Source organism: Lemur catta, chromosome 17, assembly GCF_020740605.2.
Source record: "Lemur catta isolate mLemCat1 chromosome 17, mLemCat1.pri, whole genome shotgun sequence".
Taxonomy (NCBI): domain Eukaryota; kingdom Metazoa; phylum Chordata; class Mammalia; order Primates; family Lemuridae; genus Lemur; species Lemur catta.
In genome coordinates, this window is record NC_059144.1 from 22,890,986 (window position 1) to 22,904,702 (window position 13,717).

General features: G+C 37.5%; 1 protein-coding gene across 5 annotated transcripts in view; it reads left to right on the forward strand.

Moving 5' to 3' along the window:
• Positions 1 to 13,717, forward strand: part of LOC123622408 (transient receptor potential cation channel subfamily C member 4 associated protein) — a 75,016-nt gene that overhangs the window by 40,914 nt on the left and 20,385 nt on the right. For all 5 annotated transcript variants that reach the window (XM_045528742.1, XM_045528745.1, XM_045528743.1 and 2 more), the window contains 2 exons: positions 3,095 to 3,302; positions 6,965 to 7,150. In XM_045528742.1, the coding sequence (XP_045384698.1) occupies positions 3,095 to 3,302; positions 6,965 to 7,150 (394 nt within the window). The remainder of the gene's footprint in view (positions 1 to 3,094; positions 3,303 to 6,964; positions 7,151 to 13,717) is intronic.

Sequence of the window (13,717 nt, forward strand, 5' to 3'; positions counted from 1 at the left end):
GACCCTTTGTGCCCTTTGATAAAAAGGCTTTGTTATTTTTCCAATAATTGTGGGCTCCAGCCAATGTGTGAGATGGGGGCCTCCAGGGTGGAAAATTCAGATTCCGTGGCAGTCTCAGCATCAGACTCTAGGATTCTCTTTCACAGCTTTTCCCACCTACCCCCTCCTGCCCTCTTACTCCTTTTCATTCCTTTCTGTGTTGCCAAAAATAGCGATGGGTTCTGCCAAACATTATGGGTATCTTGGTGCAGTTTGAAAGAGGGAAGATAGACACCATAAAGAAAGTGGAAACCCAGGCCTGGCATGGTGGCTCACATCTGTAATCCCAGCACTTTGGGAGGCCGAGGCAGGAGGATTGCTGGAGGCCAGGAGTTCAAGACCAGCCTAAGCAACATAGTGAGACCCCATCTCTATAAATAAAAAGAAAGTGGAAACCCAAGCCACTGGGAGAAAATACTTGCAGCTCATGTAACTAACAAAGGAGTGGTATTCAGAATTTATCAAGAATTCTTACAAAATCGGCATGAAAAAGACAAATAGCCCAGTAGAAAAAATGGACAATGATGTGAACAACCATTTCATGGAAGAGAAAGAAGTGGTCCCTAAATGTAAGAGAAGATGCTAAACTTCATTGATAATCAAGGAAATGTAAATCAGTACCACAGTGACGGGGAGAGAGCAGATGTTGGTGAGAATGTATATCACTGGAAACATTTTTATACTGCTGATAATTTTTTGTTTCAGCAGAATATATTTATACTTTTTTTGCTTTGTAGTTGAGCGTGCACATACCTTGTGCCCCAGCACCTAGGGAAGTTCTGCCCTGAGAGCTGAGGCATCAGTATTTTGCCATGGGTCCCCTGTAACCTGTGCCTGGGCACACTCATGGGGGAGATGAGTCCTGAAACAGTGATTCTTAGAAATGAAAACAGTAAACCAATTGAAACCAAAAGGATTGTGAAATCAGTGCAGTGGGTCTACCAGCTAAATAGAACAGCAAAGTGTATTGTGTAAGGGTATCATTTGAGGAAGCTTTTGCTTCGTATTTATATATGTGTTTATGTGTTCCACATGTATGTTTACTGGGTTTTTATTCTTGATCATTATTAGAACAGTTTGGAAGCCACTGCCCCAGCAAAACTTCTGCATGTGTGCATCAAGAGACACATAAGAATGTTTATAGCATCATTGTTTCAGAGCAAAAAACAAACCAAGTCTCTAATCCATCAGCAGGCAAAGGGATGAATGTACTCTCTTCACACAATGGCATATTACAAAGTAGAAATGAATGAACTGTTGCTATAGGCAACAATATAGCTGAGTAGTAGAAATGATTGAGTGATAGAAGCCAGTTGCAGAAAACTATAAATAGTATATCATTTTTACAAAGCTCAAAAATAAAAGCAAATCATTTATATGATAAAACTATTTTTTAATGGCAAGGCAATATTAAACAATTCACGATAGTGGTTACCAGAGGCAGAGAGATGCAATAGGGGAGGCATAGACAGCTTTAATTTTGTTATGCTGTGTAATTTATGTTGTATGTATCAAATGTTAAATAAAAATTAAAAAGAACTGGGCTGGGGGGACCTGGTTTGGGGACCCACACACTGAGTTACAACAGGGCTAGAAGAACAGATGAGCTGAAAGTCACATTGTCTAGTAATAATATTAGCTAACATTTGTTGTGTGCTGGTGAAAGGAAAAGCAAAGGTGGAAGCAGCTGTCCCCAGATGCCCCCTCCACAGCAAACTCCTGTCCTCCTCCATTACCAGAAATAGAGGGGAGTGGGATTCTTGAGGCTTCTCGGAATCATTCACTTGTTCACTGCACACATACTGATACCCTCGCTACCAGATCTGATGCATTGAGGCTCTGGAGAAAAGGTAGGACATACCCTTCCCTCAGAGCAGTATCAGATTATTTGGAAAACAGGTGCAGGCACAGATAATTACGAGTTCATATGGTATGTGCAGTGAAAGAGAAATACCCAATCTAGTGGAAGTTAAATAATTAGTGGGAAGAAGGATAAGCAGGTATTATCTGAGGAATACAAGGATGGTTCAAAATGAGAAATGCTCATGTAGTACATTACGTCTGCAGATTTTAAGGAAGAAAAAAATGAAAATATAACTGAGTAACAAAGGGCATTTCATAAAATTCAATTCTCATTCACAGTAAAAGCTAGGAATAGAAGGAAAATTCCTTAACTTGTTATAGGATATCTATTAAAACTAACAGTAAATACTAAACTTAATTTTGAAACTTTGGAAATATTTTTATTAAAGTCAAGAAAAAGCTAAGAATTCCTGCTCTGACTTCAGATAAATGGTCACATGTACGTGTACACAACGAACACCTATAGGAGTGTTCATTGCAAGACTGTTAAATAGTGAAAAGTTGTAGTTTACCTAGATATGTATTAAAAGAAGAATGATTAAATTGTGGGGTAAAAGAGTCACTTTTCACCAGAGCTGCTTGTATCAGTGTAGATAAAACTCAAAATGTTGAGTCAAAGATAAATTGTAGTATGATAGTCACACTGTGCATGCAGAGCAATACCATGTATTTTAATGGAAATATATGTATAAAAACATGCATGGGAATAATAAATACAGAGTTCAAAATAACAGAAACCTCTGGGAAAGAAAGGGGAATGTAACTGGATGGAGGATACACAGAGGCCTTTGGCTATATTTGAAATGTTTTGTTCTTAAAAGGAGGAAAATCTGTAGCAAGAATGGTAATTTGTGATTTATAAAACTTGAGTGGTAGGCATTTCTTGTTTTAAATAGGCAAAATGCACCACAAGAACAAATGGAGAGAGTGAAAATAGTGGTGCTCAAAGGATAAATTTAATCCTCAGACTAATCCTATGAGGTAAATTAGTCCCATTTTACAGGTAAAGAGGCAAAGACTAGGAAAGTTCCATAACTTACCTAAGGTTTCACAGCTTCAAATTGTGGAGCTGAGTTGTGAACCTAAGTGGTCCAGCTACCGAGCTCCACTTTTGGGAGAATGCAAAAGAGAGGCACAGCCAGTGTCTTTAGTGAATTGAGCATGGGGATTGTTTTATTTGTGTCTTTTGTAGGAAATGATCCGACTAGATGAAGTCCCCAATCTGAGTACTTTAGTATCCAATTTCGATCAGCAGCAGCTTGCTAATTTCTGCCGGATCCTGGCTGTCACCATTTCAGAGATGGATACAGGGAATGATGACAAGCACACACTTCTTGCTAAAAATGCTCAGCAGAAGAAGAGCTTGAGCTTGGGGCCTTCTGCAGCTGAAATCAACCAAGGTAAAGTCTCTAGGTTTTCAGAATTTTGATGTTGTAGCTCTGAGACCCTTCCTAAATGATCTGGTCAGTATCTCTAGAGATCAGTCCATGTGAGGGCTCCTAGAGTCCACTTAGAGTTTGTGAAATTTTTGTATATCTGTTCATTATTGAGGGGATCAAGTTCCATAGCTTTCCTCAGATTTTTGAATGGGCTTAGGACCTCAAAAAACTTAAGAACCACTGTTTATCAGAATTACAAACTCTTATGCTCTTTGATCTACTAAGCCTCTTCTGGGCTTAGTAGATTTTATAGATTCGATGTATATATACAGTAGTCACTCCTTATCTGCAGTTTCACTCTCTGTGGTTTCAGTTATCTGTGGTCAACTGCAGTCTGAAAATATTAAATGGAAAATTCCAGAGAAACTATAACATGTAACTTTTATTACAGTATATTGTTATAATTATATTTTATTAGTAGTAGTTTTTAATCTCTCACTGTGCCTAATTTATAAATTCAACTTTATCATAGGTATGTATATATGGGAAAAAACATAGCATGCATAGGGTTCAATGCTGTCTGCAGTTTCAGGCATCCACTGGGGGTCTTGGAATGTATCCTCCAAGGATAAGACATAGGGAACTACTGTACAAGGTTATTCATTGCAACATTGTTTATAATAACAAAAGACGAGAAACAACCTGAAGTTTCATCAACAAGAGACTACTTAATTTATAGAATATTTATATAATGGAAAACTGTATAGCTTTTAAAAAAAAAGAATAAAGAAGATCTCTATGTACTGGTATAGAAAAATCTCTAAGATATATCAATGATAAAAAGGAAAATGCAGAATAGCATGTATAATATGATACTTTTTGTGTTAAGGCAGAGAGGAAGAATTAAGACCATACATTTGTTTGCTCATATATGATATGCATAAAGAAATTGGACAGATACACAAGAAGCCTAAAAGTGATTACCTGTTAGGAAGTGGCTGGTAACAGTAGATGGCGTCAGTAGTGGGAGTGGGATTTCTTTCTTTAATCATTTGGTTTTTAGAACCCCATGAGTATATTAATTACTTTAAAAATAAAAACACACTATTCTAACCCGTATACCCCACATATTTCTTTACAGTAGCAAAAGATCTCTGTTCTATCGATAAAGTATCCTTGCCTGAGCAGGTTTCAGGGAAACTGTTTTGGCCATAGGAGTGTAGATAATTCATATTTGAACTGAAACATTTATGTGTCCTAAAAGCTAGTTCTTGAATGTTAACAGGCTAGAAATATTGTTGATACAAAAACATATCTGTGTGTACCTTAGGGTACACCAAATAAAATAACAAAAATGTATCATTAAAAAACAGCAGTGGAAAACCATGACCATCCCAAGGTAGCCCTGATGATGCTCTGCAAACTAACTTTGTTTCTGAAGTCCAGTTGGCTGGCTGGGTGTTCCCAGGGCTAGCTCTGCAGAGTTGCTAAGCGCTACACAGCAGCCTCCCTTCCTAATCCTGAATATGAGTCCTCTGTTAACCCTGTGAACTTCTAGCTTTATAATAGTTATGAATACCAGGTGGTCATAAATGTACTTTATAAGTTATTAGGGAATATAATTTTCCATGCTTTAATCATACATAAAGATAGAAGTTTGTGGACTCTGTGAACTTCTCTCCGGGTTTGGTTTTCTTGTCCGTAGATACAAGGCCTCCCTTGGTCTGTGTAGTTTTCTTCCCACTCCCCCTTTCTTGTGACTTTTAGGGAGTTCTGATTTTAGTAAATCATAAAATATAAATTTTTAAAAAATATGTGAACTTCTTTATAACTAAATTATGTCAGCTAAATTATACCTCAAAGCTGACTTACACACATGTTCACTGACAAAAGGTAACATTTGTTGAGTTCTTGCTATATGCAAACACTGAGCTGACTGCTTTACCTAGAAGTGATTTTATTTAATCTTCCAGGCAGTCTGTGGCATAGAAATTAGTATCCCCATTGCACATATGAAGAAACCGAAGGCCAGAAGGTTCAGTACCCTGCTGCTGTATTGTGGTCTGTCGTTGACCAAAACATTATTATGGAGTGCATGACTGTAAATGAAATTATATGATATGTGATTTTGTATCTGGCTTCTTTCACTTGGCATAATCTTTTTGAGGTTCATTCATGTTGTAGGTATCAGTACTTCATTCCTTTTTATGGTTGAATGGTGTTCATCATATGTATGTACCACAGTTTATTTATTCATTTATCAGTTAATGGATATTTAGGCTGTTTTCATCTTTTAGCTGTTTCCTGTGGTGACCATTGCTGTTGGTTTCTTTTCTATCCTTCCAGGGAGACTTAATGCATATATAAGTAAATATGTACAGGCTTTAGTCACAGTAAAGAAGGTTAAATGATGGAGTCAGGATTTGAACCTGAATTTGTCTTTAAAGTTTATTATGGTCTTATGCTGATCAGAATTTCCCCCTTCCTCATTGTTGTGAGTAAAATGGGATTGGTGGAAATGGGATTGGTGCAAATATGAATTGCATAATTGTTCAGTTTCTTTCTTTCTTTTTTTTTTTTTTTTTTTGAGACAGAGTGTCACTTTGTTGCCCTGGCTAGAGTGAGTGCCATGGCATCAGGCTAGCTCACAGCAACCTCAAACTCCTGGGCTTAAGCGATCCTACTGCCTCAGCCTCCCCAGTAGCTGGGACTACAGGCATGCGCCACCATGCCCGGCTAATTTTTTTTCTATATATGTTTTAGTTGTCCAGATAATTTCTTTCTATTTTTAGTAGAGACGAGGTCTCACTCTTGCTCAGGCTGGTCTCGAACTCCTGACCGAGCGATCCACCTGCCTCGGCCTCCCAGAGTGCTAGGATTACAGGCGTGAGCCACCACGCCCGGCCCAGTTTCTTTCTTTGCCTTAAAAAAATTGTTTATCATCTTTCATCCTGCTAGTAAACGTAACAAGAAAATCAGACACTATAGATAAGTAATTTTAAAAGGAGCATTTGTATCCTCTCCTGTTTAGGAACAGCCACAGTAAATACTTTGGTATATATGCTTCCATTCTTTATATATTTTAAAGAAAAAAATATTTAACTTTTTGAAGAAAATGAGCTTAAACTAATACTATTTAATAATTTTTTATCTAACAAGTAAATCTAAACGGCTTTGTTGAGTCACTACATAAAGATGCATGTGTTGTTATTAATGTCTGTGTTGTATTTCATTGTATGGATGTATCATTGTATTTAATCTGCTGTTGGTGAACATTTAATCATCTCCATCTTTCTGCCAGAACAGAAACCACATCAGTGAACATCTTTATACGGATACCTTTATATATATATCACTGGTTATTTTCTTATGGTAAATTCCTAGAAATGGACCTATTGGCTCAAAGACATGCAAATTTAAAGCATAAAGGTTATTCCAATTTATATTATCACCAATAGATTTAAAAAGAGCTTATTCCCTGCACCTGCTAAAAATTGAGTTTATCTCTATAACTTTATTACTGTTTTACCTTGGCATTTCATTTTGAAAGAGCAGCTCTAACTAGCTGCTGCTATCAGAGTAAGAATCATTCCTGTCATGCAGATTGTTTGTTAAGGGCTTTAGAGCTGGTTTTGCTGGTCTCTGTTTTGAAAATTTCCTCTTCTTTTCTCTCTCCCTGGCAGCGGCCCTTCTCAGCATCCCTGGCTTTGTCGAGCGGCTTTGCAAACTGGCAACTCGAAAGGTGTCAGAAACAACGGGCACAGCCAGCTTCCTTCAGGAGTTGGAAGAGTGGTACACATGGTTAGATAATGCTTTGGTGCTAGATGCCCTGATGCGAATGGCCAATGAGGAGTCAGAACACAATCAAGGTACTAGGGGTGGGTCCCCTGAGTGATAGAGAGCTTTTCCTTGGGTCCCTGGGGCCATTCTTCATTTCCTTTCCAAGAAAGATTAATTTGAAATTTGCTCAAAGTAGAGTTTTCCTCAAGGCAATTCTAGACAGTGACTATTAGGACTCTTTTGATATCTAGTTCTGGAAACCTCATTGAACTCCCTCAAAGTGAACCTGATTGCAGGGAGAAGGGTTTTGTTGTGGAACCTGTGTCTCAGGGACAGCAGTCTTCTCTCTTGCTGTGCCCTGCCTTTTTCTGGTCCCCTTAATGGGACTAAGCAGTAGGCTGCCTAGTAAATGAGTAGACCTCTAGTCTCTGGTCCACCTTCCTTATGAAGGACTCTTGGACCTTGGGTCAGCATTTGACTGTGGCCAGCAGCATGGGGTCAGATTGTTCAAACCCAGGAATTCTCAGCTCCCAAACAAAGAATGTGGTATCTCACTGAGAGAGGCAGGCTATCAACTTTTCTCATCCCCTCCAACTCCCAAGTTGAAGAGGCAAAGTTCTTGGTGAGTGTAGCAAAGAGGTCAGTGGCTCCATTCTTCCACCCAGCTCCATACTACACTCATAGTGTGGAAGCTCTATGCCAGATACGTCAGGCCAAGAATGCTCCAATTGCCCTTGTCTCTGCTCACTTGTATATAAAGGTTCCACACCAGGAGAGGCAAGCCCAGAGACTAGAGGCTACTGACCATGCTCAGAGTACTGGCTCAGAGAATTTGCCCAAGAGGAAAGGCAGTTGGTAAGAACAGAGTGTGGAGAAGTTTAAACATAAGAGCATTCTCAAAAACAGTGGAGATTTTGATGGTAAGCAAATAAAAGGAGACCCCTAGCTCTTCTTAATTAAGAACAAGCCAAACCATAGACCAGCTAGTTCACCAGAGAACGGGGGAAAGAGAAAGCTAATGAGGTCAGAGCAAACCTCAGTCTCAAAAACTGCCCCTTCCTGAATTCTAATGAATCAGACTTTGGAGCAATTTATGCCCCAGAGCATTGTCAAAAACAGGAGAGAATTCATACAGCAATTAGTGGAGCCTGACAGCTGGGTATCATACCAGAAGGGGCCGAAAGCTTAACAGAGAGATCATGGAAAAAGCTAGTCAAAGAGAGTCCTGCTAAATGTCATCCCAGGGAGACTTTGCATGCCCAGGGCTACACCAGTCTATAGGGGAAATAGACATCTCTAAAATAGTTTAGCCAAGTCATTAAACAAATAAGCAAACAACAACAAATTCTGAAAGGAGGAAGGGGAATCAGTAGCCAGAGTTGCTACAATATATTACCAAAAATGTACAGTTTTTAACAAAAATTATGAGACACGGAAAGAAACTGGAAAGTATGACCCATACACAAGAAAAAGCAGCCAATACATATTGCCCATGAGAAGGCCCAAATGTCAGATTTAACAGGGACTTTAAAGCAGCCATTATAAATATGATCAAAAGAACTTAAACTATGCTTAAAGAAGTAAAGGAAGCTATGATGATCATGTCTCATCAAATAGAGAATAACAGTAAAAAGATAGAAAATATGAAAAAGAGCCAAATGGAAGTTCTGGAGTTGAAGAGTATCGTAATTAAAATGAATAATTGACTAGAAGGACTCAACAGTAGATTTGAACTGGCAGAAGAAAGAATTGCCAAACTTGAAGATAGATCAACAGAGATTAAGCATTCTAAAGAACAGAGGGAAGAAAGAATAAAGAAAAACGTACAGAGCCTTAGAAACAATGTGGAACACTGTTAAGCACACCAAGATAGGCATAATGGGAGTACCAGGGGTAGATAAGAGAGAGAAAGGAGCACAAAAAATAAATAATGCTGAAAACTCCCCAAATTTAATGAAAAACATTAATGTACATATCCAAGAAGCCCAGGCACATCACAATGAAAATGCTGAAAGACAGAGAAAATGATGAAAGTAGCAAGAGAAAAATGGCTCATCATGCCCAAGGGTATCCCAATAAGATTTACAACTCAACCAAGAAGCTTATGTCTTGGAAAACTATCTTTCAAAAACGAAAGTGAGGTCCAGGCCCAGTGCCTCAGGCGCAATGATTGCTTGAGGGCAGGAGTTCAAGACCAGCCTGAGCAAGGGCGAGACCTTATCTCTGCAAAAAATAGAAAAATTAGCCAGGTGTGGTGGCGTGTGCCTGTAGTCCCAGCTACTTGGGAAGCTAAGGCAGGAGGATCACTTGAGCCCAGGAGTTTGAGGCTACAGATGACACCACTGCATTCTAGACCTGGTGACAGAGCAAGACCCTGTCTCCAAAAAAAAAAAAAAAAAAAAAAAAAGTGAAATAAATACCAGGTTGAAAGCAGGTGACTTCAGGCAGCAGTTGTAATCCAAATGAAAAAACAAAGAGCACCAGTAAAGGTAATTATAATTATAAAAGAGTATAAATGCCTATTTCTTCTCAATTTTTTTTTTTTTTTTTTTTTTTTTTTTTTTGAGATAAGTCTTGCTCTGTTGCCCGGGCTAGAGTGAGTGCTGTGGTGTCAGCCTAGCTCACAGCAACCTCAAACTCCTGGGCTTAAGCGATCCTACTGCCTCAGCCTCCCGAGTAGCTGGGAATACAGGCATGCACCACCATGCCCAGCTAGTTTTTTCTGTATATATTTTTAGTTGTCCAGATAATTTATTTCTGTTTTTAGTAGAGATGAGGTCTCGCTCTTGCTCAGGCTGGTCTCGAACTCCTGACCTGGAGCGATCCATCCGCCTCGGCCTCCCAGAGTGCTAGGATTACAGGCGTGAGCCACCGCGCCCGGCCTCTTCTCCTTAATTAATTTATAAATACCAGGTTGAAAGTAGGTGACTTCAGGCAGCAACTGTAATCCAAATGAAAAAACAAAGAGCACCAGTAAAGGTAATTATAATTATAAAAGAGTATAAATGCCTATTTCTTCTCCTTAATTAATTTAAAAATCAGTTGTATAAAATCATGTTTATAGCTATATTGTTGAACCTATTACATATAGAAATGTAATATATTTGGCAGTAACTGCATAAAGAAAATGGGTGGGACCAAAGTTGTATTGGAGTAAGGAAATGACACCAGATTATAAATTGCTTCCATAGGAATCAATGAAGAGAACCAAAATGATAAATATAACAAACTCTACAAATATATACTTGCACTAACTTCTTTTCTCAGTTTCTTTAACAGCCATAAAATTATATAAAGTAATAATTACAACAATGTATTATTGGGTTTTTAACATGTAGATATGCATAACAGTTATAGTGCAAAGAGGGAGAAGAGGGAATAGAGCTCTCTATAGGAGCTCTGGAATTTAGTTCATATAAATATGAAAAAGATTCTGTTAAGCTGTATGTGGTAAGCCTTAGAGCAACTACTAAAAAAGTAACTTAAAAATATATGGTGAAGAAATTATTAAAAGAATTACAATGTTATACTAGAAAATATTCACTTGATGCAAAATAGGCATTAAACGAGAAATAGAGGAACAAAAAACCCACGTAATTGTTCATTAAAGCAGTCTTAAAAAAGAAAACCATGTGAGACATACAGAAAACAAAAAATGAAATGGCAAAAGTAAATACCACTTAATAATATAAAATATGAATGAACTTTACGAGTCATTCAAAAGACAGATTGTCATATTGGATAAAAAGCAAGATCCAGTGATATGCAGCCTACATGAGACAAACTTTCAATTCAAAGGTACAGATAGGTTGAAAGTGAAGGATGGAAAAAGATGTATTATGCAGACAGCATCCACAAGAAAGCTAGAGTGGCTGGCTGTACTTAGAGGCTTTAAAACAAAACCGTTATCAGAGATAAGTAGCTACATTTTGTAATAATAAAAGGGTGAATCTGTCAAGAAGTTATAATAGTTATAAACATATATTCATCCAACAGCAGAGCCAAAAATATGTATGAAGCAAAAACTAACAGATTTGGTGGGAGTAATTAAACAATAGTAGTTGGAGACCTTGATGTACCACTTTTAATAATGGATAGAACTAAACAGATCAACAGGGAAATAGAAGACTGGGGTAACACTATCCACCAACAGGTACTAACAGACAACTGTAGGATACTGTAGCCAACAACTGCAGAATATACATTTTTCTCAAGTGCACATGGAACATTCTCTATGATAGACCATATACAAGGCTATAACAAAAAAGGCTCAATAAATTTAAAAGGTTTAAAGCTGTACAAAGTATGTCCTCCAGTCACAATGGAGTGAAATCAGAAATTGAAAACAGAAATTTGAGAAATTCATAAATATGTGGAAATTAAGCAATATACTTCTAAATAACCAGTGGGTCACACAGATCACAAAGGAAATTAGAAAATATTTTGAGACAAATGAAAGTGAAGACACAGTATACAAAACTTACAGAATGCAGCTAAAACGTGCTTGGAAATTTATAGCTGTAAATACCTATATTTTAAAAAGTCTTAGTCACCTAAACTTCTACCTTATGTCACTGGAAAAAGAACAAACTAATCTCAAAGCAAGCAGATGGAAAGAAATACTAGGATTAGAGTGGAAATTGGTGAAATAGAGAATAGCGAAAATCCATGAAACCATCGTTGGTTGTTTGAAAAGATCAACAAAACTGACAAACTTTTAGCCACCCTGACCAAAAAAAGAGAGAAGGCTTAAATTACTAAAAACAGGAATGAAAGAAGATACATTACAACTAACCTTACAAAGATAAAAAGGACTCTAAGGGAGTACTATAAAACAATGTATGCCAATAAAGTAGATAACCTAGATGAAATGGACAAATTGCAAGAAAGATGCAAGCTACTGCAGCTGAATCAAGAAGAAATAGAAAATCTGAGTAGACCTATAACAAGTAACGAGATTGAATTAGTAATGAAACTACCCACAAAGAAAAGCCCTGGTCCACATGGCTTCACTGGTGAATTCTACCAAATGTTTAAAGAATTAATACCAAATCTTTCTAGACTCCTCTATAAAATATAACAGGAGAGAATACTTCTCAGTCCATTTCTATGAGGTCAGTATTACCCTGATACCAAAACCAGACAAAGACACTACAAGAAAAGAAAATTATAGACCGGTATCGCTTATGAATGTAGATGCAGAAATCCTCAACAAAATACTAGCAAACTGAATATGGCAACATATGAGAAGGCTTAATTACCATGACCAAATGGGATTTACGCAAGGTTGTTTAACATACAAAAATCAATTTATGTAATATACCATAACAATATAATGTAGGACAAAAACCACATGATCATTTCACTAGATGAAGAAAAAGCATTTGACAAAATCCAACACTCGTTTGTAAGAAAAACACTCAACAAACTTGGCATAGAAGCAAACTTCCTCAGCCTCTTAAAGGGCATCTACAGGCTGGGCATGGTGGCTCACATCTGTAATCCTAGCACTCTGGGAGGCTGAGTCGGGAGGATTACTTGAGGCCAGGAATTGGAGACCCTGTCTCTACAAAAAACAGAAAAATTAACTGGGCATGGTGGCATGCACCTGGAGTACCAACTACTTGAGCTTCTGAGGCAGGAGGATCTCCTGAGCCCAGAAGTTTGAGGTTGCAGTGAGCTATGATGATGCTACTGTACTCTAGCCAGGGCAACAGAGTGAGACTGTCTCAAAAAAAAAACAACCAGCTAACATCGTACCTAATGGCAAAAAAATGAAAGCTTCCCAGCACTAAGATCAGGAACAAGACAAGTATGTATGCTCTTGCCACATCTATTCAGCATTGTACTGGAGGTTCTAGCTAGTGTGCTTAGGCAAAAAAAGTGAAAGGCATCCAGATTAGAAAGGAAGAAGTAAAACTATCTCTGTTCACAGATGACACGATCTTGTATATAGAAAAATCTAAGGAATCCACTAAAAAACCACTAAACTGATAAATGGGTTAAAAGTTCCAGGATACAAGATTAATATTTAACAATAAATTGTAGGCTGTTCTGATGGTAGTGGGTTATCGAACTTACTAATGTTAGTGCCACTAAAGTTGGTATACGACCCCTCACTGCTAAATTTGACTGGCTTTAAAATAAGCAAATGTTAGCAATCAACAAACCAAAAATGAAATTACAATTTCATTTATAGTAGCACCAAAAAGATTAAAATACTTAGGAATAAATTGAACAAGAAATGTATAACTTACACTCTGAAAATTACAAAACATCATTGAAAGAAATTAAAGAAGACCTAAATAAATGTACAGCCATCCCGTGTCCTTGAATTGAAAGATTCATATTAAGATAATAATGTTCCCCATCTTGATCTGCAAACCAATCTGCAGATTCAACACAGTCCATAATTGAAAATCCCAGCTGACTTTGCAGAAATGGATTAGCTGATCCTAAAATTCATATGGAAATGCAAAGGATCCAGAATAGCAAAAATGATCTTGAAAACACACTGATTTGAAAATTTAAAGCTGCAATAATCAAGATACTGTGCTACTGGCCTAAGCATAGACATAGATCAGTGGAATGTTATTAAGAATTCAGAAATAAGCTCTCATGCATATGATCAATTGATTTTCAGTGGGTACCAAGAC